Source organism: Salvelinus namaycush, chromosome 42 (genome assembly GCF_016432855.1).
Source record: "Salvelinus namaycush isolate Seneca chromosome 42, SaNama_1.0, whole genome shotgun sequence".
Taxonomy (NCBI): domain Eukaryota; kingdom Metazoa; phylum Chordata; class Actinopteri; order Salmoniformes; family Salmonidae; genus Salvelinus; species Salvelinus namaycush.
In genome coordinates, this window is record NC_052348.1 from 13,390,705 (window position 1) to 13,417,614 (window position 26,910).

At 44.0% G+C, this 26,910-nt stretch overlaps 2 protein-coding genes across 2 annotated transcripts in view; both read right to left on the reverse strand.

Moving 5' to 3' along the window:
* Positions 1 to 7,375, reverse strand: part of LOC120035110 (ovochymase-2-like) — a 36,229-nt gene extending 28,854 nt beyond the window's left edge. Inside the window, exons 1-2 of the mRNA XM_038981897.1 lie at positions 7,194 to 7,375; positions 2,196 to 2,326 (exon numbers count right to left, since the gene is read on the reverse strand). Of these exons, the coding sequence (XP_038837825.1) occupies positions 2,196 to 2,326; positions 7,194 to 7,344 (282 nt within the window). The 5' untranslated portion in view covers positions 7,345 to 7,375. The remainder of the gene's footprint in view (positions 1 to 2,195; positions 2,327 to 7,193) is intronic.
* An 8,986-nt stretch (positions 7,376 to 16,361) lies between these two features.
* Positions 16,362 to 19,121, reverse strand: LOC120034748 (G protein-regulated inducer of neurite outgrowth 3-like). Its single transcript, XM_038981353.1, has one exon. The coding sequence runs from the start codon at positions 19,119 to 19,121 to the stop codon at positions 16,362 to 16,364; it is 2,760 nt and encodes a 919-aa protein (XP_038837281.1).
* Between the last annotated feature and the right edge of the window lie 7,789 nt (positions 19,122 to 26,910).

Below are 26,910 nucleotides of genomic sequence, written 5' to 3' on the forward strand. Positions count from 1 at the left end.
ACACAGAATCTCCTTTAAGGACAAGAGACCCGGTTCCTTACAATATGACTTGGTTCCCATTTTCCAATGTCCAAAATGGCCGCCTATCCTTGTGTCCTCTTCTCCTCTGTATGTGCACTGATGGGTGATAGGACAGGGCATGGAAAGGTGTCTGGCGTGTTGCTTCCACCCATCAGCTCCTGTCAGATCAGTGGTCGTCATGGAAATGACATGAGGCTTTTTTAGAGTATCTCTTGAAAGTTTAGAATTCTTACAAATGCATCCATTCTTCCTTTCTCTCTTCCATGAGGTAGTCAATGATCCAACCAGTGACTACTTCAATGAAGGAAGGAAGAGAGAAAGGAAGGAAGGGAGGAATGCTAGTTAATAACATTTGACCAGAGCCTATGAGACTTAGTTGTGTTTTGACATGTATACTGTTGGTCCCATGTTTCATGAGCTGAAATAAAAGATCCCAGAAATGTTCCATGTGCACAACAAGCTGATTTCTCTCAAATTTGGTGAACAAATTTGCTTACATCCCTGTAACTGAGCATTTCTCATTTGGCAAGATAATCTATCCACCTGATCAGTGTGGCATATAAAGAAGTTGATTAATCAGCATGATCATTACACAGGTGCACCTTGTGCTGGGGACAAGAAAAAGCCACTCTAAAATGTGCAGTTCTGTCACACAACACAATGCAATTGGCATGCTGACTGCAGGAATGTTCACCAGAGCTATTGCCAGAGAATTTAATGTTAATTTCTCTGCTTTAGAGAATTTGACAGTACGTCCAACCTGACTGACAACTGCAGACCACATGTAACCACGTCATCCCAGGACCTCCACATCTGGCTTCTTCACCTGTGGGATCATCTTAGACCAGCCACCCGGACAGCTGATGAAACTGTGGGTTTGCACAACCGAATCATTTCTGCACAAACTGTCAGATAGCATCTCAGGGAAGCTCATCTGAGTGCTCGTCGTCCTCACCAGGGTCTTGACCTGACTGCAGTTCGGCGTTGTACCCAACTTCAGTGGGCAAATGCTCACCTTCAATGGCCACTGGCACGCTGGAGAAGTGTGCTCTCAACTGTACCGGGCAGACGACAGACAACATATATAGCGTTGTGTGGATGAGCATGGTGGTGGTGGGGTTATGGTATGGGTTGGCATAAGCTTCGGACAACGTACACAATTTTATTTTATCAATGGAAATTTGAATGCACAGAGACAACGTGATGAGATCCTGAGGCCCATTATCATGCCATTCATCTGCCGACATTACCCCACGTTTCAGCATGATTGTAACGCTCGTCTGAAGAAGAGGACCAAAGCGCAGCGTGGTACGTGTTCATGATCATTTATTCAAACTGAACACTGAAAGAAAATAACAAAGTGGAACAAAACGAAACAGTTCTGTCTGGTGCAACAACACAAAACAGAAAACAACTACCCACAAAACACAGATGGGAAAAGGCCACCTAAGTATGGTTCTCAATCAGAGACAACGATAGACAGCTGCCTCTGACTGAGAACCACACCCAGCCAAACACACAGAAATAGAAAACATAGAACACAAAACATAGAATGCCCACCCCAACTCACGCCCTGACCAAACCAAAATAGAGACATAAAAAGGATCTCTAAGGTCAGGGCGTGACAATGATAATGCATAGCTACATGTCGCAAAGATCTGTACACAATTCCTGGAAGCTGAAAATGTCCCGGTTCTTCCATGGCCTGCATTCTCACCAGACATGTCATCCATTGAGCATGTTTGGAATGTTCTGGATCAACGTGTACGACAACGTGTTCCAGTACGCCAATATCCAGCAACTTCGCACAGGCATTGAAGAGGAGTGGGACAACATTCCACAGGCCACAATCAACAGCCTGATCAACTCTATGCGAAGGAGATGTGTCCCGCTGCATGACGCAAATGGTGGTCACACCAGATACTGACTGGTTTTCTGATCCACGCCCCAACTTTTCTGAAGTGTGGAATCCATAGACTAGGGCCTAATGAATTTATGTCAATTGACTGAGATCCTTATATGAACTGTAACTCAGTAATATCTTAGAAATGGTTGAATATTGCGTTTATATTTTTGTTCAGTGTATTTGTTTGAAGGAAAGAGCACAGTAAAAAGGAAAGAGGTTACTGTATAAAAGTCTTTGTGTTTTGAATGTGTTGCATTGTGATACTTACCATGCCTGGGTCCACAGTGATGCGCCAGCTGCAGCTCATGCCGTTGTCGTAGCTACTGGGGTGATTCATGCTGGTGAACTCCCCCGACGGGCCCTTGAGTGCCTGAGGACCCCCGCATCCCGAATTGACCTCTTGTCCCACACACACACACACACACACACACACACACACACACACACACACACACACACACACACACACACACACACACACACACACACACACACACACACACACACACACACACACACACACACACACAATTGATTACATGAACATTCAGTTGATGTGACAGCTGCAGGGGAACAGCTTTGGGTAATGTTGCCACCTCTTCTGGAAAAACAATGTCTCCCGGCAGAATCATTTGTTTGGATTATAACCCTTGTTATTGGGCTGTTATGTATAACATGGAAGGGTAACACAATGTCATTATTGAACATCCTGCTGGGACAGATTGTTTGATGACATAGTGGCACTACTTACGTTAATAAGAACATTCGAATTAAGGATTGCTCCACCAGTCCCATTAAACAAAGGCAATTGGTAATTGGTAATTAAAGCATTAACATACAGCAATAACATACCCTCATACAATGGTATGGCCAATGACAACATGGTCAGCAACTACCCTATACAACCAATACAGTACAAGTTTTTTAAAATATCATTTACACACATATACACTGAGTGTATAAAATATTAGGAACACCTTGAGTTGTACCCCTTCTTTTTGCGCTCAGAACAGCCTCAATTCTTCGGGGCATGGACTCTACAAGGTGTCGAAATCGTTCCACAGGGATACTGACCCATGTTGACTTCAATGCTTCCCACAGTTGTGTCAAGTTGGCTGGATGTCCTTTGGGTGGTGGACCATTCTTGATACACACAGGAAACTGTTGAGCATGAAAATCCCAGCAGCGTTGCAGTTCTTGACACACTCAAACCGGTGCGCCTGGCACCTACTACCATACCCTGTTCAAAGGCACTTAAATATTTTGTCACCCTCTGAATGGCACAAATACACAATTCATGTCTCAAATGTTGCAAGGCTTAAAAATCCTTCTTTAACCTGTCTCCTCCCCTTCATCTACACTGATTGAAGTGGATTTAACAGGTGACATCAATAATGGATCATAGCTTTCACCTGGATTCACCTGGTCAGTCGATGTCATGGAAAGAGCAGGTGTTCCTAATGTTTTGTACACACATATATCTATCCATATGTTGACTAGTCGTGTATATTCGGTGCATTCGGAAAGTATTCAGACCCCTCAACTTTTTCCACATTTTGTTATGTTACAGCCTTATTTAAAAATGTATAAAATTGTTATTTTTCCTCATCAATCTACACACAATTCCCCATAATGACAAAGCAAAAACAGGTTTTTAGATTTTTTTTAAATCACAGGATTCAGTACTTTGTAGAAGTACCTTTGTTGAAGCATTCTGGAACCACCAAGACTCTTCCTAGAGCCTCCCGGCCAAACTGACCAATCAGGGAGAAGGGCTTTGGTCTGGGAGGTGACCGAGAACCCGATGGTCACTCAGACAGAGCTACAGAGTTCCTCTGTGGAGATGGGAGAAACTTCCAGAAGGACAACCATCTCTGCAGCACTCCACCAATCAGGCCTTCATGGTGGAGTGGCCAGACAGAAGCCACTCCTCAGTAAAAGGCACATGACAGCCCGCTTGGAGTTTACCTAAAGGCACCTAAAGACTCTCAGACCATGAGAAACAAGATTCTCTGGTCTGATGAAACCAAGATTGAACTCTTTGGCCTGAATACCAAGTGTCACGTCTGAAGGAAAGCTGGCACCATCCCTACAGTGAAGCATGGTTGTGGCAGCATCGTGCTGTGGGGATGTTTTTTAGCGGCAGGGACTGGGAGACTAGTTAGGATCGAGGGAAGGATGAACGGAGCAAAGTACAGAAAGATAGATCCTTGATGAAAACCTGCTCCAGAGTGCTCAGGACCTCAGACTGGGGTGAAGATTCACCTTCCAACAGGACAACGACCCTAAGTGTAACGGATGTGAAATGGCTAGCTAGTTAGCGGGTACGCGCTAGTAGCGTTTCAATCAGTTACGTCACTTGCTCTGAAACCTAGAAGTAGTGTTGCCCCTTGCTCTGCAAGGGCCGTGGCCTTTGTGGAGCGATGGGTAACGATGCTTCGTGGGCGACCGTTGTTGATGTGTGCAGAGGGTCCCTGGTTCGCGCCCGTGTCGGGGCGAGGGGACGGTTTAAAGTTATACTGTTACATTGATGCTGTTGACCCGGATCACTGGTTGCTGCGGAAAAGGAGGAGGTTGAAAGGGGGGTGAGTGTAACGGATGTGAAATGGCTAGCTAGTTAGCGGGTACGCGCTAGTAGCGTTTCAATCAGTTACGTCACTTGCTCTGAAACCTAGAAGTAGTGTTGCCCCTTGCTCTGCAAGGGCCGCGGCTTTTGTGGAGCGATGGGTAACGATGCTTCGTGGGTGTCAGTTGTTGATGTGTGCAGAGGGTCCCTGGTTCGCGCCCGTGTTGGGGCGAGGGGACGGTTTAAAGTTATACTGTTACATAAGCACACAGCCAAGACAACGCAGGAGTGGTTTCAGGACATGTCTCTGAATGTCCTTGAGAGGCCCTGCCAGAGCCCGGACTTGAACTCAATCTAAAATCTCTGGAGAGACCTGAAAATAGCTGTGCAGACACTCCCCATCCAAGCTAACAGAGCTTGCAGAGAAGAATGGGAGAAACTCCCCAAATACAGGTATGCCAAGCTTGTAGCATCATACCCAATAAGACGCGAGGCCGTAATCGCTGCCAAAAGTGCTTCTACAAAGTACTGAGTAAAGGGTCTGAATACTTATGTCAATGCGATATTTTCAGGTGTATCATTTTTACAAATTTGCAAACATTTCTAAAAACCTGTTTTTGCTTTTTCATTATGGGGTATTGTGTTTAGATTGATGATAAATGTTTTTTAATACATTTTAGAATAAGGCTGTAACATAACAAAATGTGGAAAAAGTCAAGGGGTCTGAATACTTTTCGAATGCACTGTATAATGTAGACAGAAGCTAGACAGTATTTGGCCTTTCAATACACCACTAGCTGCGACCATTACTTCAAAGTGCAGACATTATTCCTGGGCAAGGTTTATTGAATAAGAGATTTTATAAGGACGAATAAAAGGAGAAAGGAGATAAAAGGGAGAGAGCGAGAGAAAGAGAGAGAGAGAGAGTGAAAGAGAGTGAGAGAAATAGAGAGAAAGAGAGTGAGAGTATTTGCATTATACTAGACCAGTGTACTGTGTGAGTGCTGTCTCTGGAGTCAGCCGTGTCTCCTAAGGCAGTCTCACTCATAGAAATGGATGACAGCCATTATTCTTAGGTACGATATGACTGATTTGGCTAACCGAGCCAAGGTAGCGTGGGACAGTGTTAATAACATCACAGATTTTTATATGATTTAAATGCATTTTTAGGGGGTGGGGAAGGCTGTATTTTTTGGGAACCAGCACAGAACTGTAAAAAGGCACCAAGATATGTTGCAGATAGGTGGACTATATTATATGATAAATAGATCATCACTGACACCTTGTCAGAAGCCAAAACAACACGCATGTTATATCACATTTTAACTCAGATGATTTGATGGGTTGTTTTCTAACTATAGATGAAATAGAATGACTCATGAAAAAAAATGCAGACGTGACAAATTGAGGACGTATTTGTCATGCTTTCTATGGTGACAGAGTGACACTATATGAAAAATATGTCCAGCAATCCATAACAGTGCTTGGAACCGCGTCAGTGCATCAGTAGCCAGTGGTGAGACCAATGAGATGCCAATGTCCAAGGGGACCAATTAGACTTTCAGATATCCCTAACGGTTCGCAGGAGGTTTGTCTATAGACGTTCCCTCAACGTTAGAGGAACCTTTGCCTTTTGTTGTCGTTCTGTTACTCCACAGCTGGGTCTCAGCTCGGACTGTCTGTCTGCCACACTGTGAGGCCAGTGGCAGGGGACGTCACTGTGACTCACATCACAAAGGTACCACAAAGACACAGAACCCCTTAGAATATAACTCTCTGTCTAGCCCTGTGCCCAGAATGGATGCACATTCAATGCCAGAAGTATTCAATGCCATTATTACTGTAGCAATGAATGCCGTTGGTTTGTTATTACGGTATACAATGACTCAGATCATTCTTCTATACTTATTATTTATTGCTGATATGAAAGTGTGGCTTATTTTAATCATAAATAATAAAACATCTGTCAGAGACAGAGATACATTAAGAGCACAGTGTACAGTGATTGAAATTTAAATCAAAATAGACAACAAAACATCACTTTTCATCTTCTTGTCAGCAAACTCACCACCAACCGACAGCCATTACCCACCCACTCCCCAGACTCTTAGCTAAGCCTGGTATTATGGTAAATGTATAATGGTCCATAATTCACAAGGGTCCATAAATCACTGTTTCATAGTCCTGCTGAGAGGCGTTGAACTTTCTGGTGTGAGTAGAGCTATATAAACCTTAATTTGATTGAAGTGTTTCAAGTTTTGTACTCACACACCTCCTTGACAGTGATGAAGTTTAGAGGGATAGTACAACTCCTAAGTGTTTACAGTATATACAGTAGTACTAATCATCTGGCCTACATGCATGTGTTTAAAGTATATAGCAGCTCACCACCAGGTAGCCTAGCAGTTAAGAGAATTGGGTCAGTAACCGAAAGGTTGCTGGTTCCAATCCCTGAGCCGAAAAGGTGGAAAACTCTGCAGTTCTGCCCTTGTATAAGACAGTTAACCTCCAACAACAACTTCTCCCCGGGCACCGATGACGTGTATATCGATTAAGGCAGCTCCCCGCTCCTCTCTGATTCAGAGGGGTTGGGTTAAATGCGGAAGACACATTTTGGTTTAATGTATTTAGTTGTGCAACTGACTAGGTATCCCCCTTTCCCTTCCCTCCATTTAAACATACAGGTAGTACACTACTCACCTTCATCAGTGGAGACGCTGTTCTTGTCAGTGAAGTAGATGACCACCAGTCCAACGCAGGCGCCAGTCAGAGCCACAAACAGTAGTATCAGGCTCTTCTCCAGGGTACTCAGACCCCTGGACTTGGGTCTCTGCTTTAAGTCTTCCTCCATGCTCTCTGTTCACAGTGGTGGAGATGTGCAGGTGTGGAGCAAATGTGCTTTGCCTCTGGTGCACCAGCGTCTCACGGTCTGGTTCGACCTTTGGTAGACTGGCTGTACCTTTGGTAGACTGGCTGTACCTTGGACTCACCTGAACCTGGACAAGGGATACGGAGCGTGTCTGTGCGGAGAGTTTTTGACTGTTTAGGATTTTTGGACATGTTGTTAAGTGTGTTTTTGTGTGCATAGGGTAAATTAGTTGATGTCATTTTGAGTCTCAAATAAAATCATTATGATACTGTACATAGCTTCAGTAGGGGCAATGGTACATTTTTTACCTCTCACCTATAACTTAGCCTGTTGGAGGCTACTACAGAACCGTTATATGCACTGTTGTACAGTATAGCAAGGGTATTCAACTTATACCCTACGAGGTACAGAACCTGCTGCTTTTCTGTCCCACCTGGTGTCTCAGGTCTAAATCAGTCCCTGATTAGAGCACAACATTGTAAAAAACACAGTGGAACTGGCTTCGAGGTCCAGAGTTGAGTTTGGGGGGGACTATGGTATATGGCCTGTGTTTACGCAAGGCTTGTTTATATTATTAACTTTGTCCCTACACTTGACTCCTAATCTCATTTCAAACCATGTACTGTCTCAACCTCAGCTTTTATAAGAGGAGCGGGCCCGTCACACAGTGCACTGCAATTATCGTCAAGCTTACTAATTGATTGATGTAGTACAGAGCACTTCTGGGCTATGGTTAAACTCTTTAATGTGGCTTAAGTGCCAAAGCACTTAGCATTAGCGATGGATTTGATTAAAGTAAAAGGAATGATGGGGACTAGGCTCACGGGAAGCTACTGTTTAGTCATCTATGCCCCATAGGAGTCCCACAGATGCTACCTGGCAATCAATTACCATCTGTTAAGCTAATGGATAATGGTGCTAGAAACAGCCTTGTAATCCTGCCTGTTGGAATCAGGGGTCCCTTCCCAGGATGCATCTAAAATAGCACTTTATTCCCTAAATAGTGCAGTACGTTTGACTAGGGCTCTATGTGCCCTGGTCAAAAGTACGGCACTTTGTAGGGAATCAGGGGCCGTGGTCAAAAGTAGAGCACTATGTACGGACTAAGATGCAATTTCGGACACTTCGTTGCAAATTTCTAATGGCTCTCTGTACAGACAGACTGGCTCATGCTGCCTTGCTGTAATGCTGCCAGTGTGTTTGTAGCAGGGGAGAACGACTACCCCCTCTGATTGATGCCATGGAAGTTCAAGGCCAACCCGAGGTACTAAAGGCATTGTTAGCAGAAAAACAGGACCCCCCATTATAGTGAACGGAGAAATGGCAATCTTCATGGTCAATCTTTGAGTAAATAAAACAATTTAGAAGACAATCATGGTACCAACAATTGCTTCTAACACACCAGATGTATGTCCTTGAACCGATTATTTTAAAATCGCACACATAAGAAGTTATAAGGATAATTAAGTTGCTAACGGCAGCCTGCAGTACTCCGGTCGGCCTACAGCTTCCGTTACTCAATGAGAGCGAGCAGCACTTCCTGGAATAGCTCAAACTGCGCATGTTATGTCTCCATCAGACACCATTTAAACAGACTTCACTTGGCTTCAACACGCTATTGAGTCTTCACATAGGAATGAATGGTGTCACGTGATCAATGGCTTGGTCCATTCATATATACAGTCATTGGTTTGTAGAGAGGAGTTTCAAAGCACTGAGATAAGCACTTCACTATGTACAGACTGATAATAGCACAAGCCAGAGAGATATTAGAGCAAGCAGAAGAGGGCCATTTACAACCAGTCACAAACACTAACACAGATCAGCACAGATCAGAATGATTGTCAAGAAGATTGCGAAAATGGTCTCTGTGGAGAGATGAATTTCACCACACAAGCCATATTGTTAAATATTTATACAGCACAGAACAGTACAATGTATTATCAGATAATGTTTTATTATCTAGGTGAAGTGTGAGTTATACTGTAGCGGTTATCTATCTGGCTCCCCAAGGTCTACTTTAGAGGGTTAGATGTTGTGAACCTGTGGTGCGGTGGTTCGTGTTACCATAGAAACCCTGGACCTAGGATATGGGAAGTAGCACACTCACATACAACAGCACTGGGTCTGAAATGGCACCCTGTCCCTTATATGGTACACTACTTTTGACCAGGGCCCTACTATGACTGTAATTTGGGACTCAACCTGTGTTACAGTACTATACAGCACAGGAGGTTGGTGGCAACTTAATTGGGGAGGACGGGCACGTGGTAATGACTGGAGCAGAATAGGTGGAAAGGTATCAACAACATCAAACACATGGTTTGATGCCATTCCATTCACTCCGTTCCAGGCGTTACTATGAGCCGTCCTCCCCTCAGCAGCCTCCACTGCTGTACAGGTGTGAGTTGCTTTTCTTTACTGTGTGTCAAAGTGAGGCCATCTTGTTTGAATTTAATTACCAAGAAGGATAACGAAGGCTGAAGGATGATGAAGTATGAAGGATGATGAAGGCTGAAAGATGACGAAGGCTGAAGGATGATGAAGGCTGAAGGATGATGAAGGCTGAAGGAGGATGAAGGCTGAATCACTATTTCTCAACACGTGATTGTGTGAGAATCAACCCTCAGCTACGGGCATCGTCCGGCGAGACAGGACGCTCCTCCTACTCCTCTGACCGACAGGTTTTTAATTGGACTTTTAATCAGAGTCGACTGCAGGAGAGTTGAGGAATCTTGATATCATCTGAGGGGGCGATAATGATAAGGGACAGTTTGGCAACTGCAATATTCACGCTCGCCATTCGTCATTACAAATTAGGCCGCTCAATAATGACCTACGTCTTCATTCACACGCTCCTAATTGCGGATTGGAGATTAAAAATAACTCTAGGAGAGATTTGCATACAATGTGGAAGCGATACCAGAGGTTTCTTCACAATAACTTTGAAGTCAGGGTTAATGAGTTTCATAGAGGAAGTGCTTAAATTTTGGTTAATCTCCATGGAGATTGAATGGTTGGAATTACCTCATCATATAAAGGCCTCTTGGATTCAGCCACAGTCTGATTAGACAGAGACACATTCACTATGGTCACCAGTCACTTTAAATACCTAATCTATCTCTAGGAGATAAGGACTTAGGCCTATACATTCCCTCCAATTCTTCCCTTTGGGAAAGACAGAAACAAGTGGTGATATACTGTACTCCCACACACTGGTTGAATCAACCGTGTCATTTCAATGAAATTACGCTGAACCAACGTGGAATAGACGTTGAATTGACGTCTGGGCTTAAACGGAAGCTTCTTATCTCTCCTTGGCAACACATTTAGGAGAACTAAATTAAATGATTTAAGATATTATACAGTCGATAAGGATTTTATATAATGTCTTGCATTTTTTTGTTGGTTGTGGGTCAATTCTAGTAGTTGGTTGAGATATTTTCTCAGTTGCTTTACATTTCAACTCAAGGGGGAGAAAGCCCTTCACCTGGGGCTCCCGGCGTCACTACTAGAGGCGTCACTACAGACCCTGGTTCGATTCCAGGCTGTATCACAAACGGCTGTGATTGGGAGTCCCATAGGGCGGCGCACAATTGGCCCGGCGTCGTCCGGGTTAGAGTTTGGTCGGGGTAGGCTGTCATTGTAAATAAGAATTTGTTCTTAACTGACTTGCCTAGTTAAATAAAGGTTAAACAAATAAAATAAAATAAATACAACTGGACACCTGCCATGGAGGATACTTCCAAACTAAGATGTCTGTGAATTGACCCATTAACAACTCTCATTGCAACTCTACCCTCCAAACTCGCTCACAACTAACTGCACACCACCCACCACAATAACATTCGTTCACAACAAAACTAGTAAAAGTCCTACAGGTCAGTATATCAACCCTGCTACAGGTCTTCAACACACATCAGCTGCAAAACATTTTAGTGCATCAAGAATGGATTTATATAGCAGTTTCTCCAGTCGCTCAAATCGCTTTATTAGATGGTGTCAATGTGGGGGATGTTTTTCTCACCCATGAGTGTCTCTGGGAGGGGGGAGGGAGAGGGAGAAAAAGGGAGAGAGATAGAGTGTTGCTGCAGTGTGTGTGTGTGTGTGGAACCTCTGTCCACTGGGGGACCAATGATTTATAGAAACATCTGTTAGCCGTTATAAAGCAGTCTCTAGTGAAGACAGCCAAGGTGACCTTAGTGTGTGTGTTTGTGTGTGTGTGTGTGTGTGTGTGTGTGTGCGTGTGTGTGCGTGCAAGTATGTGTGCACTTGTGCTTGACTTTCAGCATGTGAAAGGTTACGTGCGTTTGTGTGTGGATCGGCGGGGTGGTTAATGACAAGCCACTATAAAATGCTCAGGTCTGCAGTGTGTAATGTTACACAGTGATGGAGTATGCTGGAGTGGAGGAGGGAGACGGATAGGAAGATAGAAAAAAGTATGTGTTCTCCTATGAACAAGAGCACATAGGGGAACACACACACACACTCATAAACGCGTGCACACACACACACACACAGACACACAGAAGCGCACACGTACACACACACCACAATCCTTCCAAACACCTTTTCCCACAACGCTTCCCAACAATGCAAAGTAATGTAGGCCATATAGTCCACAGGGGCCTGAGCAGCGGACGACATCAGAGGAAGTTCCTTACTGTAGCGCTGCCGGTGATTTAATACAACAGTGAGTAAACAAAACAACTGGAGCAGTACTGGGGAGGCGCTATAAGAGCTGTTCTGGGGTCAGGGAGAGAAACAAAAGGACTGAAGCAGTACTGGGAAGGCACTATAAGAGCTGTTCAGAGGTCAGGCATAAAGAGACGCTTCAGAGGGGAGGCAGGGGCTAGCCGCCCTGCTGTTGCTGACTTATATGGTGCTTTTATGATAGAGAGAAAGTGAGAGAGAGATAAAAAGAGGGGGAGAAAAAGAAAGAGAGAGAAAGAGGGAGAGAAAGAGAGTGAGAGATATAGTGCTTTTATATGACATCATCATAGTGGGAGAACATAAAGCTTGACATGATTCATTACATCACCCAGTGCTCCAGAATCAACCTCAGTGGTTCATCTATGGAGAATAGCTAAGCATCACTAAGATCCCCAGACCCTTACTCATAATCACATACTTACCAATCTCAAAATACAATCAGTACACAGCAATTAACACAGATACTGATCCCCGTGATAAGATGGAGTCTGAGTGTGTCTGATGTGCGTCTAAAGATCCGACGGGGAATTATTTGTGATTTGTATTGGTAAAAGTAATGGCTTGTGCTCAAGCTGCGTCTAGGCTGCACGAGTCCTCTAAGGATTCTCTGTGTAGCTGAGAGGTGTCTCTCTCTGTGTGTGTGTGTGTGTGTGTGTGTGTGTGTGTGTGTGTGTGTGTGTGTGTGTGTAGCTAACTGGGTCATAGCAGGAGGTTTAACACATTTTAACTATGTTTCTGAGGTGGACATTTTATCTGGAGGGCTAGAGGGAGTCTTGATATAGACTCTAACTAATACGCAGTCGAAGCACCACGCCGAAACGTGATATTCAGTTAAGCTCAAAGAACGGTTATGTAGTGGTGACTTTGGAGGAATTTCCATAGAGAGGGGAAAATGCCCCGTGAGAATTTAACAGAATCGTATGGGACGACACAACAGTGACATTCAGAGAAACTCCCTTACCAAGATAGAATGTAGACTCTACTAATCTTTTCCAACGCTAGAGCATAATTTGATTTCTTAAAGCGCACTGACACATTAATGTTAGATGATGATAGACTGGCCAACTGTTGATGAACACGGGCTCTCAGTTTAATTAAGTTTCTGGGCCCCGCACAATTTATTTTCATCTAAATCAATGATCATCTGCAAGTCAAATAGCCTATATCTATTTTTAAGGCAGGGATTTCATTTTCCAAACCTTGTGATTTATAACTCTAAAATAAAATTTCAATTCCACTCCCTAGACTTCTTATCCTGCCAGAGAGGAGACCCTCCCTCCCTCCCATCTCTGTTTCTCTCTGTCTCAGTCTCTCTATCTTACAGTCTTTTCATCACAATGAATCTCCTCTTGTGTTTAACACCCACCGCCTATGGCCACATCTAATCTGCACTTTCAAATGGGAACCAGTCGCAGGGACACGGGGGGTGAGGGGGACATTAAATATTGAAACACCAGCTAATTAAGACCGGGGTGAGGGAGTCAGCATTAAGGCTGGTGAGTCGACTTCTGCTGGTCGTGATCTATGGACAGAGAGACAGAGAGAGAGAAATGGGAGAACATTGAAGGAAGATGGAGGGAGAGGATCAGGGGATGCTTGTAGCTCTACACACGTAGAAAAAGTGTCAGTCCAAATTCAATACATCTCCTCCCAAATGTAGCGGCATGACAAAATAGGTTGGTGATGCACTTCACTGTGGCAGCCCCTTCAATCAGCAACTGAGATGACTGTCTGGTTGTGAGTGTGTGGGGGGTGTGATTCTCGTCTTAACACCTTGAATACCAGAGGGATGGACTTGTGTGTGTGTGTGTGTGTGTGTGTGTGTGTGTGTGTGTGTGTGTGTGTGTGTGTGTGTGTGTGTGTGTGTGTGTGTGTGTGTGTGTGTGTTCTTTTGACAGGGAACAGAATAGCCCAGGACACCTAACCTAACAGCCCACTGTGACGAATGCAGTGATGAGTGGTGACACACACATACACCCAGACACACAGGAAGTGACAGCACAGTCCTGTGAAATCAGTGTATCACACTGAGACAGAGGGTGTATTCAAACAGTGTATTCAAACAGACAGTTAGTTGTAATTCCCAAACAAAGAAGATTGGCTGTGAATATTCCCCATTCCACAGTAGGATGTGATGGTAAGCCTATATCAACACGTTGAGACTATATTTTACATTGTTTATAATTGAATAACTTCATGACTCTTAATAACAATGTGGAGGAAACAAGGTTTATGTCATATTTTTAAGCGGATATTTTTTCTTAAGGAAAAAAAGGTATGTTTCAGGGGATTCTAAAAGAGACGAGATAAATTGAAAGTTGTAATGAACTTTATGTAAGCAGACTCAGTTTAATTTGCTCTGCTCATAATGTAGACCTACCTACCTCTTACAATGATTGGCTTTGGAGTATAGATGCACCATAAAAAAAACAAATGGTGACTTACATTTGGAACATCTGTCTTATGTACTAATGGACTTACACATAAAAACATGCATTTTGAAAAAAAATCTTAATACTAATTTGTCTTCTCTAATAGAAGTCCACAGTAATTCACAGATGTTGTGATTTTTACTTTAACTGTGCCTAATCCAATCAAAGATGTAAACCCACAATTAAACTAACCCAGCAAGCGAACGATTCTAAATTTAAATGATTTTGAAAATAAACTGTTTTTAAGTCTTTGATAGAGACTATATTTCTCCTTCTCCGCAAATATTCAACCATCTAATTTTGAAGTGGTTCTTTTGTCCTAGCTTTGATAAGTATTTTAATTTAATCTCATTTTAATTAGAGATTATAGGGAGAGGAAAAGGGCTTGAATAATGTGGAGTACTGTATACACACACTAATTTGTGCTTTGGGTCAATTTCACCACTGTCTCAAGGACATTATTTTGGGAATGGGCTGTATAAAGCCCATCGACAACTAATCCACAAGCAGTACACATCTCCACTTCTCTACTACTGCCTGCTGATACACCCTGAACAACGTCCCCTGTGGTTTCAAACAGCCTTCTACAGCAGTTTTCAGATGCACTTGTTGAAACAAAACACTGTAGCTGATGATACAGTGTGTACAACTAAGCATATACAACATCAGAATATTTATGTTTTGAATCAGAGCAAATCAAAAAGCTGACATTTCATATAGTACACGAACAGAGTCTAACCAATGGTTTAAAAAAAAAGAAGAGTATTATGATTCCATAAAGGATATGACAAGCTGGGTGTTTCATGAGGATGGTTCACAGACCAATTGGAAGATGAATTTAAAAATAGAGACCTCAGAGCTCCTCGGATTGGCCATGTATCTACTACTAGACATTACTTACGCTCTCAATCGTTTCAGGTCCCCGTAGATCAGCTATCAGCTACAATATTGCTTCAAACAGACCTTTTACCCATCCTCAAGCAACGTCTGATAACACATTGTAACTGAGGAACTCACACTGTGGGGATGCATGCCGCTAACGTTCTCTTGAAACACCTGTCAATGAATTCAGAAAAGAACTGCTGGGCTGTAGATCAGTTTTCGACCTTGAGTTTTTTTTAATCCAAAACGAAGAGAACAGAGACTAAATATAGAGCACCTAAATGCACACAGGCCCAGTGTTATATTGTATATAAGACATACGGAAATGAGCACAGCAGAGGTTTTCTTCTTCTTTATCAAGACAAAATAAGTAGTTCCCATTCAAAATAAAATCTGCAACAACAACAAACAAAAAAATTAATAATAATATATTAATCTTATAAATAGAGGTTGTTCAATACACCCGGAACGTAATCGTACTGTATATATACCAAAATGCACCCACTGCACTGAGAAGGAGTGATATTTAGTTGCACATCTGTTGGAAGGTATGATACTGACAGTAATATGTATGTACGCCCAAAGATCAGAGGCATGTACTATATACACCAGGACTTCATAGTGGTAAAATGAGTTATGACTGCCATAAGTACTAACACACATGCGTTTCACTAAGATATTAGTATTGCCATTTTTCATTAAATACTGTTAGAATCTCTCTCATCTAAAAAATAAGTTGTCCATACCAAGAACCTGTTTGAGCTTTTAGTTTTGCCCTTTTCCGTTGATAATCATCAACCCTATCTAAGGTAACATTGTATACCACAACATCTGACCAGTAGGGTTAGGGAGAGATCCCAATATCCACACAAGGCTTGGCATCGGAGGAACCATAACAAGGGGTGAACCAGCCTGCTTTATAGGGGACTCAGCTGATGGTGTGGGCTGCACACAGCCCGCTGCTTCTCCTTCTCACTCCAGCACGGCGGTAGGGGGAGGGTGCGCGCAGCACTTGGGCCGTCTGACATTTTTCAGCATGGACCTGAAAACGTTCTGCTGTCTCCTCTTGTTTTTCCTGCTGTTGGCGTCGTCCACGGCAACGGCGGCGGGCGAGTCTGGCACCACCGGCGGCACTGAGATGGACTTCCTGAGTGATGACTGGGTCACGACCTTCTTCTCTTGTTCTTTGATCTTACACTGCAGGTGGCTCTGGATGGCAAAGCCAAGGGACTCGGGGTCAACGGATGCACCGTACACCTCCCAGGTCATCCCCTGCTCGTCCCACAGCACATCGTGCACGCTCTTCTCTCCTTTCTGTTTCCCCTCCTCGTCTTCGTCCTCCTTTTCCTTCCTCTCCGGCTCCAGCTGCTCCTGCTTCTTCTTGCCCAACAAAGCCTTAACGCCCCCAACCCCTTTAACAATGCTCTCCTTCGCCGCTTTCACTGCCGTCTTGGGTTTAGTGTCCTCTGCTTTTTTGGAGGTTGTCGTTGAGGCCTGGCTGGGCTTGGTAACGGAAGAAGTTGACTGCGAAGGAGGAGGAGCAGCCTTATTGTCGGAGGATTTGGTCTTGCTTGCGGCAGTTGGCGACAAGGGGGATGGAGCTTTAGCAGAGGGAGGCTTGGCAGGCTGCGTTGGCACGGTCTGCGCTTCATTAGACACCTTTGGTTTCTCTGCTGCATTGGGCTTGGATTGGGAGTCTGCCACTGCCTTCTCGCCTCGATGCTGGTGATGATTCGCTTTAGCTACCGGCTCGTTTTGGCCGCCACACGGCTCGATGTTGATCTGGTAGACGGGCTGCAGAGGCGGGAGTGCTCCTCTCTGCTGGATGTTGCATAGCGCTGCTGCCTCCCCGACTGACAGATCTTTAGGCTTGGCCCCCAGCCTGGCGACCTCTGCATGGAGGGCCGCCACCGCCTCCTCTGCATGGAGCACCACCCCGGCACTCTGACTGGAGCATGACCCTGCCTCCAGGGTCAATCGCTCTGACCCGGACCTGAGACCTGCGGTGTAGTTAGGTGGCGGGGGGCAGGATGGACTGCTGCCCATGTGAATCTGGTGGAGGGGCACCTGGTAGACCACAGACAGGCTCTCAGCTGCTGCTTCCTCCCTCAGGGCAGCACCTCTGTCAGTGGACCTGTAGGGCGGGGGCAGAGGAAACAGGCTGGGGCTGGTGGAGACCGCCCGGCTGCACACGTTAGCCACTGCTTGGACCTCCACGTCTTGGCCCTGCTTGCTATGGGTGGGGGTGGCAGTGGGGGTGCGGGTCATGGTGGAGGCCTCCCGGTATAGTTTGCAGTGGGCTTTCTGTTGCATCTCCTCCGAGACCGAGGCAGTCTGGACGGCTTCATCTGTCACCTGTGCTGCATGGTGGGCAGGCTGCTGGTTCTGGCCCTGTTGGGCCTCAGGCTGTTGGTTCTGGCCCTGTTGGGCCTCAGGCTGTTGGTTCAGGCTCTGTTGGGCCTCAGGCTGTTGGTTCAGGCTCTGTTGGGCCTCGTTGGGTGACGAGGGAGAATCCTTCTGTGATGAAGACTCTGACGATGCCGCCTGCAGGTGTTTATCTAAGCAGATCTCTGTCTTTGCTACTGGAGTAGGTTTTAAATCCTTCTTCCCGGGGGATGCCGGACTTGAGGCCTTATTCCTAAGCCCTACGTTTTCCTTGCTGTCTGAAGATGGAGGCGTGATGGTGATGGCAGCATTGACAGGAGCTACTGCAGTCTCCTTGGTCTGTTCCTGCTGCGATGTAGCTGCCGTTTTGTTATATTCCGTTTGGGAAGGAGGGTTCTGAGAGTTTGTCTTGGGCGTATTTTCTTTAGAGGCCTGTAGAGGACGTTCTGATGGAGTAGGGTTGGTGGCGGTGGCGGTGGCGGTGGCGGTGGCGGTGGCGGGGCTAGGTAAATGTGAGAGACTCTGTGTTGTAGCACTATTATCAGCCTCTTTTGATTTGTAAGGAGGCGGAGCAACCTTGTTTGTAGTCACTGCAGCTCCCTCTGCCTTACCTTGTTTGGGAGTTGTCAGAGACGTCAGCACTTCAGAGGCCGAGGTATGCTTTGGATCACAGGTCTGAGGGGGATGTTGATTTGGTGTGGTTGCGTTTTTGTTGTCCCCTGCTAGTAGTGACTCCTCTTTAGCTACTGCAGAAACTCTGGCTGTAGCACTCTGTACTGCTGTGGGCTCTGGTGATGGTTTGGCTGCACACCCCTCCCCCGCCCCTGCTCCACCAGGCTCTTTCTCTCTGCAGTAATTTGTATGCACGTCAACCTTTGATGATGTAACGGCGGACGACAGGCCGGCCTTACAGATATGCTTCTCCTTCTCCTCGGCGGCGGCTGTGGGGATTAACGCTGTCAAATTGGCGTTGCCGTCCCTACGGCCCTCTGCCGTCGCCTCGGTTACACTCACACCTCCTCGGCATGTCAATACCATCTGCTGCTCTATTCCAATCACATGCTCCGATGGCGATTTCCCTCCATCGCCATTGGTCGAGAAAGGTGTATTGGTGTTGGACCCCACCCCGCCGCCAACCGGTTGTCCATGGCCAGTTGATTGGATCCTGGAGGTTGTGTTGGGGGTTGTCAGACACAGGTTATCCTGTGTGTGTTCTGTAAGGACAGGGTCAGGGGTAGTGGTGGGGGCAGGGCAACCCTGGGTGAGGTTCAGGTTAGGTTCTTTAGCCCAGTTGGCGTTAGACTCCTGGTTTCCCAGAGCTTCCACTCCAGCCAGCTGAGGGACCATTTGGACTGTCACTGTCCTTTTTGGGTTGGTTCCCATCCTGTCTTGAGACAGTCCTCTTAGCCACTTCTACTGTAGGGATCCAAAGTCAAACCAGGTGTCCACAATCCTATCCCTGTCTATTTGTGTAATTCCCTATAAAGTAGGAAAATAGAATAGTTTTAGTTTCAGAGAAGAAGTATGAACAATACATTAGATCATTCCATGTAGATAATGATATTATACTATACTATATAGTATAATATCCTCTAATATAATATAGAATGATGATCTTGGTAATGTCTTTCTCACTCTTGCATTTTACATTCTGACCTCAAAGCTGATATCGAAACACCAAAAAGCTGATATCGAAACACCAAAAAAGACGTGAGACTTTATTACAATTTTTTTTAAACAGAAAGACATTTTAACTTGAAATTAGAAAACTAACACGATGAGCGATGAGGAACAGTTGTACCGCAGTGTAGAGCACTCCAAAAAACATTTATGGATATTTTTCAAACTAGATTTTCATCCTCGAGACCAGACGTCTGATGGAGAAGTGACCAACGAGGCAATACATTAAAACAATGGGAGTTGACACCTTCACTTATTTCTGACTCCTAGTATCCATCACAATACAGACTGTGTGCCAACTACCGCATCAGAACTGAATGAATTAACTGAATCTGTAAACAAAGCAACAGATAATAGCAATAACTCCAAATTACTAACAATAAGCCCAAGACAATGCTGCTTCAAAACTGACCTAAACTGTTTTGCTGCTCAGAGGTTGTTGGCCTTTCCGCTTTTCATTCCAGTAAGTACATTTCATTTTAATGTGTCTCTGATGACTGCAAACTGATTTGAAATGATGGACCATGAGCACTCCGAGTCCCTTTGGAGCAGAGAAGATAAAGCAATGCCAAAACTAAGATTAACTATGCCACAAATGATTTTTGCTCAAAAACTGATGGAATTTGAAAGACTACAGCAATCACAAGCACTTACCACACACTTCAACAAGCTTGAGTGAATTAAATAATTCATCTTAACCCTGGAGCAAATCTATTGAATTATCCTTAAGTGGGGACAGAGGCATTGACTTTGCAATCGCAACAAGTGAAAGCAATAGTGTAGCTTTAGTTCCACGTTTGATTTTACCATTAGAAAAAATATATATCCCAATGCCCCAGGGCAGTGATTGGGGACATTGCCCTGTGTAGGATGCCGTCTTTCCGATGGGACGTTAAACAGTGTCCTGACTCTCTGTGGTTACTAAAGATCCCATGGAACTTATCGTAAGAGTAGGGGTGTTAACCCTGGTGTCCTGGCTAAATTCCCAATCTGGCTCTCATACCATCAGGGCCACCTAATCATCCCCAGTTTACAATGGTCTCAATCATCCCCCCTCCTCTCCCCTGTAACTATTCCCCAGGTCGTTGCTGTAAATGATCATGTTTTGTAAGTTAATTGACCTGATAAAATAAGGGTTAAATAAAGAGATATCAAACACTGCAGCCTACAGATGTAGGATCTTAATTTGAGGCAGTTTCCTACAGTAGGAAAATAGTCCTGCAGTAACAGGAAATGTGAATTATTATGTGGACTAATAAATGGACAGTTTTGTAGGAGTTTTCTCAGCAACAAAAGAGTGATCAAATTAAGATCCTATATCTGTATGACATAAATCCTTTAAAAAGGTCTGAAATTAGCCATCTGCTAGCCTCAAACACAGACCTCTGTGTGTTTGTTGGTCTCATCTGTTGCAACATCTCCCCTGAAGCTACAGCAACAGAGCTGTTTATTGTGGACATAGATAAGACATTGAACCATTTTGGGGAGATTTCAAATGCACTTCAATTAGCCCATTGGATTTTTCCAATAGGCTTCATTCATTATAGAGTCTGTTCATTTTCGACTCTGTGATCTTATTTTCCTCGTCATCATTCTACAGGTTATGGCAATTAAAAAGCAGGCCTATTGTCATTAATAACAAAGTAAATGTCTCAACGGGTTATCCTTATCCTTCTAAATCAGACACTTCTAGTTACTGAATGTCCTAGCCAGGCTACTAAATATTCCATTTGGAATTGTAGGCTCAAATACATCAGAGTGTATTGGCTTATATGTAGGCCAAACGCACACACCCATCCGAAAATAAATCTCAAGCAGTGTCTAAGCCTGCAGCTGCAGACTCCAGACAGAGAGAAATAGAAAGAGTGAGTGAGCAGCGGCCCACTCAAAAAGAAATCCGATTTCTGAAAGGTACGAACTAAATGGCTTTGCCATGGTATTTTTAGTACAGAAGGAAAATAGGATCGCTTGTATAGTCCTGAGTGCTTGAGTTGTGATTTGTCAGATTGGATTTTCCATGCCACACAGTTGGCAAACGTGTACAGTATATTCACACTATAAGAAAGTGGCCTATTACTACGGCACCACTCTCTGGCTGCCTTGACAAGTGGCTCTGGCTGTCGGACGAGATCACATCCAACCCCTTGGAGGTGTGAAGTGAAACGATGGTTCCCTATGAAATTGTTCTTCAGTGGCCAACCGAGCTTTCAGCAATCAACTCTCCCGCAATAATTGAACCAGGAGTACAGGGGCAAAATGAAGAATCAGAGCAACTCAGCACTCACACAGACACACTGTGTGTGACTCCTTGAACTGTCATCCGAGGACATTCACATCCTATAAAATGATGTGTTTCCTATGTAGTTAATCTCAATCAAAATTAGATGCTGACTTCAAGCATCTGTTGTTCTGGAACTTTGTGTCCTAGGGTGTTGTTTTTGGGCCTCACTATTAATCATCCTCATCATTAAGTTTGTTCTCAGCCAAGGAAAGGTTAGTCTTCTTTTTGGGCATATCCAAATAGCCAGAACCTGTGACATTTTATTTTCTGCACAAAACAATGAATAGGCCCAAATTCATAAAGAGTAAGAATGCTGACCTAGGATCAGTTTAGGATCAATATTCCATATAATAGAAATGTGGGTTTAAGTTACTCTGTCAGAGTACATTTTGAGGGGAGAGGCAGAGGGATAGACTAGTCACTCCTTTATTCAGGGCCCGTATTGATTCATAACGCCCCTCAGAATAGGAGTGCTGATCTAGGATCAGGTCCCCTCAGTCCATGTAATCTTATTCATTATGATCTTAAAGACTAAACTGATCCTAGATCAGTTTACTTTCACGCTTACTCTTTATGAATAAAGGGCCTTGGTTACTTGAAGCAGGAGGTGACTGTATCCTACAGGAAGGGGTCAGTGTGTCCTCTGCCTCATGTAGAGTAGCTGTGGGGTCTCCCATCAGGAGTTCCATCACCCCATGCTAATATCGAAGATGAGCGAGAGGCCCCCAAGCTGTTCATTTGAGACACGGGAGCATATAAATACGACTTTGTAATTAGACTTGTCTTGATTCTTACTTCGATGGGAATTCAGTGGAATAAACCAAGCAGATGAATCAACAAGGTGGTAAATAAGATCCAGCGGAGGTACACTATATGTGGACACCTGCTCGTCAAACATCTCATTCCAAAATCATAGGTATTAATATGGAATTGGCCCCCACCTTTGCTGCTATAACAGCCTCCACTCTTCTAGGAAGGATTTCCACTAGATGTTGGAACATTGCTGCGGCGTCTTGCTTCCATTTAGCCACAAGAGCATTAGTGAGTTCGGGCACTCCAATTCATCCCAAAGGTGTTCGATGGGGTTGAGGTCAGGGCTCTGTGCAGGCCAGTCAAGCCTTTCCACACTGATCTCGACAAACCATTTCTGTATGGACCTCGCTTTGTGCACTGTCGTGTTGTCGTGCTGAAACAGGAGGGCCTTCCCCAAACTGTTGCCACAATGTTGGAAGCACAGAATCGTCTGGAATGCCATTGTATGCTGTAGCATTAAGATTTCTCTTCACTGGAACTAAGGGGCCTTGCCCAAATCATGAAAAGCAGCCACAGACCATTATTCCTTCTCCACCAAACTTTACAGTTGGCGCTATGCATTGGGGCAGGTAGCGTTCTCCTGGCATCCGCCAAACCGAGATGGTGAAGCGTGATTCATCACTCCAGAGAACGCGTTTCCACTGCTGCAGAGTCCAATGGCGGTGAGCTTTCCACTACCCCAGCCAATGCGCATGGTGATCTTAGGCTTGTGTGCGGCATCTCGGCCATGGAAACCCATTTCATGAAGCTCCCGACTAACAATTCTTGTGCTGACATTGCGTCCAGAGGTAGTTTGGAATTCTGTAGTGAGTGTTGCAACCGAGGACAGACAATTTTTGTGCACTTCGCACTTCAGCACTCAGCGGTCCCGTTCTGTGAGCTTGTGTGGACTATCACTTCGCGGCTGAGCCATTGTTGCTCCTATACGTTTCCACTTCACAATAACTGCACTTTCAGTTGACCGGGGCAGCTCTAGCAGGGCAGAAATTTGTTGGAAAGGTGGCATCCTATGACGGTGCCTTGTTGAAAGTCACTGAGCTCTTGAGTAAGGCCATTCTACTGCCATTGTTTGTGTATAGAGATTGCATGGCTGTATGTTCGATTTTATACACCTGTCAGCAACGGCTGAGGCTGAAATAGGCAAATCCGTTAATTTGAAGGGGTGTCCACATACTTTTGTATATAGTGTATATTATTGCTAATCAATACAATATAGCGGTCCAAACAGGACATAGATTGTGTGAACACCCGACAACATCATTCATTGGTAATAAATTAGGCTAATACTGATAAAACAGGAGAAATACTGCTTTAAAATCCCAATGCAGTAAAGAAAAGTGACGTTCGTGTGTTTTATATATATTTCCACACTATGAGGTTGGAATAATACTGTGAAATTGCGAAAATTATGATAATGCAATTTTAGTGTAAGAGGTGTTTGAAAAGTCCGCCTGAAATTTCTGCCTGCCTGGTGACATCACCATGGCTAAATTAGTTAATAGACCAATAAGAAAGAGAGTTCCAAACCTCTCTGCCAATAATAGCTAGATTTAAATTTTCCCCTCCCAACTCAGACCACTCCCAGACAGTCCTAACAAAATTATTGCTTTAGAAATGTATCTTTGCTAAGAAGCAATATTTTGTTTATTTTTTACAATTAGAATTGAAGACAATTACAGTGAGGTACTTAAATTATTACCCAGAAATGATTTGATAATTAAATAAAAACTGCATTGGACCTTTATCACAAAATAATTGCACATTCTACATTTGCAAAATAAATACATTAAATAGTTTGAAAACCATTTTCAAAAAGCGTATCGTACAGTAGGATCAAATATATCTAGGAAGTCTGAGGTTTCCCCCCTCTTGAATTGACTGACATATTACATACATATCACAACGAATCACATGATACAATAGGTGAGTTGGGGGAATGGACCCTGACAATTCAATGGTCATATCATATCTCATTCTGAAATAGTCATTCGTAGGTCTGTGTGTTTCCCTGGAGATACCATATATTTAAAATACAATTTTATACAGTCAGTGACCGGTGACTAGAATGCATGGACTTAGCGATGGAGATAATGTAGCCGAGACATACATCTACTTTACCATTATGACATGAATTCCTTTAGACGCATCACATAGTAGAGAATATCCTTCTTTCTCATCTATCTCACGTTTCACTTCTACTACACATTTAGTAGGCCTATAGGCTACCCAATCCGTCTGTAGCTTTGAACGTGTCTATGCATTCGTCATATTAGGGTCTCCTCTCTCGAAAAAAATATCCCCACTGCAATTAGTTTCAACCACAGACAATCATCTTATGCTGTAGCCTACATTGATATAGAAAATACAACAATATCGTAGCCATGACAAAACAAAGGGAAGTGCGGATGAATGCGATGAAAAGATACAGTCAGGTGAGAGAAACAACATCATAACCATGTCAATTGACGATGCACATCCGAACCCCACTCCTAATAACCAACACATCAACACAGAGGAATTTCAGGACCCCCCCTGCGGCTTTACAGTCATATTTGACCTTGCGGAGGAATTCATTATTTGTACACATATTATCTTAACGACACTTTATTCAGACAAAGAGGAGACAGCTTACCTGGTGCGGTGTAGTCCCCGTATCATATCATATTCGGGGGTTGATTACTGCGCTATTTAGCCACTGTTTGTTCCCACAGTGCGGCTGAAGCCCCCGGCTGAATATCAATGAAAGAATTTCAAGCAGGTCTCGGTGACATAAAGCCGCGCCTTCGATCGGAGCGGTTCGGAATACAGGTCTGATCAGAGGTAGCCTAAATGATAATTGGGTCAAGCATGTAATATCGATTTTCTTCCGAGGGTCTAGCGAAGATGTGGCTGTGCGCTATGACTCATGCTTGTTCGGTTGGGTCCTCCTATACAAACAGTTATCATATCAAACTTGCTTTACGCTTCATCGAGCAATAGGCTACATTGTCATTGGAGCTAACAAATCGTGGTGTCACCTCTCTCTTTCTGCGAGATCGTGCTGTCCCGGGGGATGTCCACACTGCATTGTTTTCGGGATGCTCAATGACTGTAAAAGAGAAAAAGAAAAAAGAATGGGGGAAAAAATGGTATGAAAGAGAGGAGGACACAGAATTGCAGGGACATCAAACATAGAGAAAGCAGCATTTAATTACATATGATAGGCTAGTTATTTCCTGCTCTGGTATCATCCATGTTCCACATAAAAAATAAATGATGTTAAGCATTTGGAGCATTGGGCACTATATATCTAATCCCTGTAGACTACATACGGCATTGCTTGCTGAATGGGAACAACAATCTATAGGCTACATAGTGTCACTGCAACCCTGTCTGTAGTGTTGTGTTGAGGCAGTGGCAATACACTATCCATTTCCATCACTGTATGTGGATGTGACTGTGCATGCACTTGCACTGAAGGGGAAAAGCACCATAATTATGCCCTGTACTCAGTGGTGGTTCTAGCTTGTATGGCTCCCTGGGCAAACCCCCCCAACAACAAAAAGCACCATTCTGCACTAACTGTAATTTTTATTCAGACATTTGGAACACAAATAAATAATCATAACATTTAAAACTATATAAATATAAATATATATACAAAAATAAGACTCATAAATATCAAAAAGAAGTAACAAAGACAAATAGAAACAAATTGAAATATATAAATACAAATAAAAAGATAATCGAATTACACTATTACCCTATTCCTAACAAAAAACACACAAATTAAATTAAATTGCACAAATCCGTAAATCACACAAATAGAATAACACACTTATAAAGAAGAGAACCTGATTATTACACTATTGCACTTCAAACAAGAAACACACCAACTAAATTGCACAACTAATTGCATTGCTAATTGCATTAGTACTGTACAAAGTTAGAGGTCCGCTATTTGATAGATTCCCCCGCTCCCCCTACCTTGGGCTTCCAGTGGGGAGACCTGAGGTCCACCTACACCCGCCCCCTCTTGTACTTCTGAGTGGGAGACCTTCCCAGGCAGTAGCCTGCCTAGCTCACAAACTAGAATCAGGACGACCACTCCGACAAGGTTAATTGACCCACAGTCCCACACGGTTGATATCATGATATCATTGACGTGACGTGCAAATGAGCGATAGAAAACCAATCACGCAAATGTCACCATTTTGGAAAAAAACATTTGTGCGCGCCCCCGGCAAGATGCCGCCCCTGTCGGCTTCCCATGTCGCCTAGGCCTAAATCTGCCACTGCCTGTACTGTATGCAGTGGAGATGTGATGTTTCACTGTGACAGTACAGTACATGTGGTGCTGTTCGACAGCAGTGCACTCAGGGG

Coding starts and splice junctions, on each gene's coding strand:
- LOC120034748 (XM_038981353.1), bottom strand. CDS start 19,121: ATGGTCCCTCAGCTGGCTGGAGTGGAAGCTCTGGGAAACCAGGAGTCT.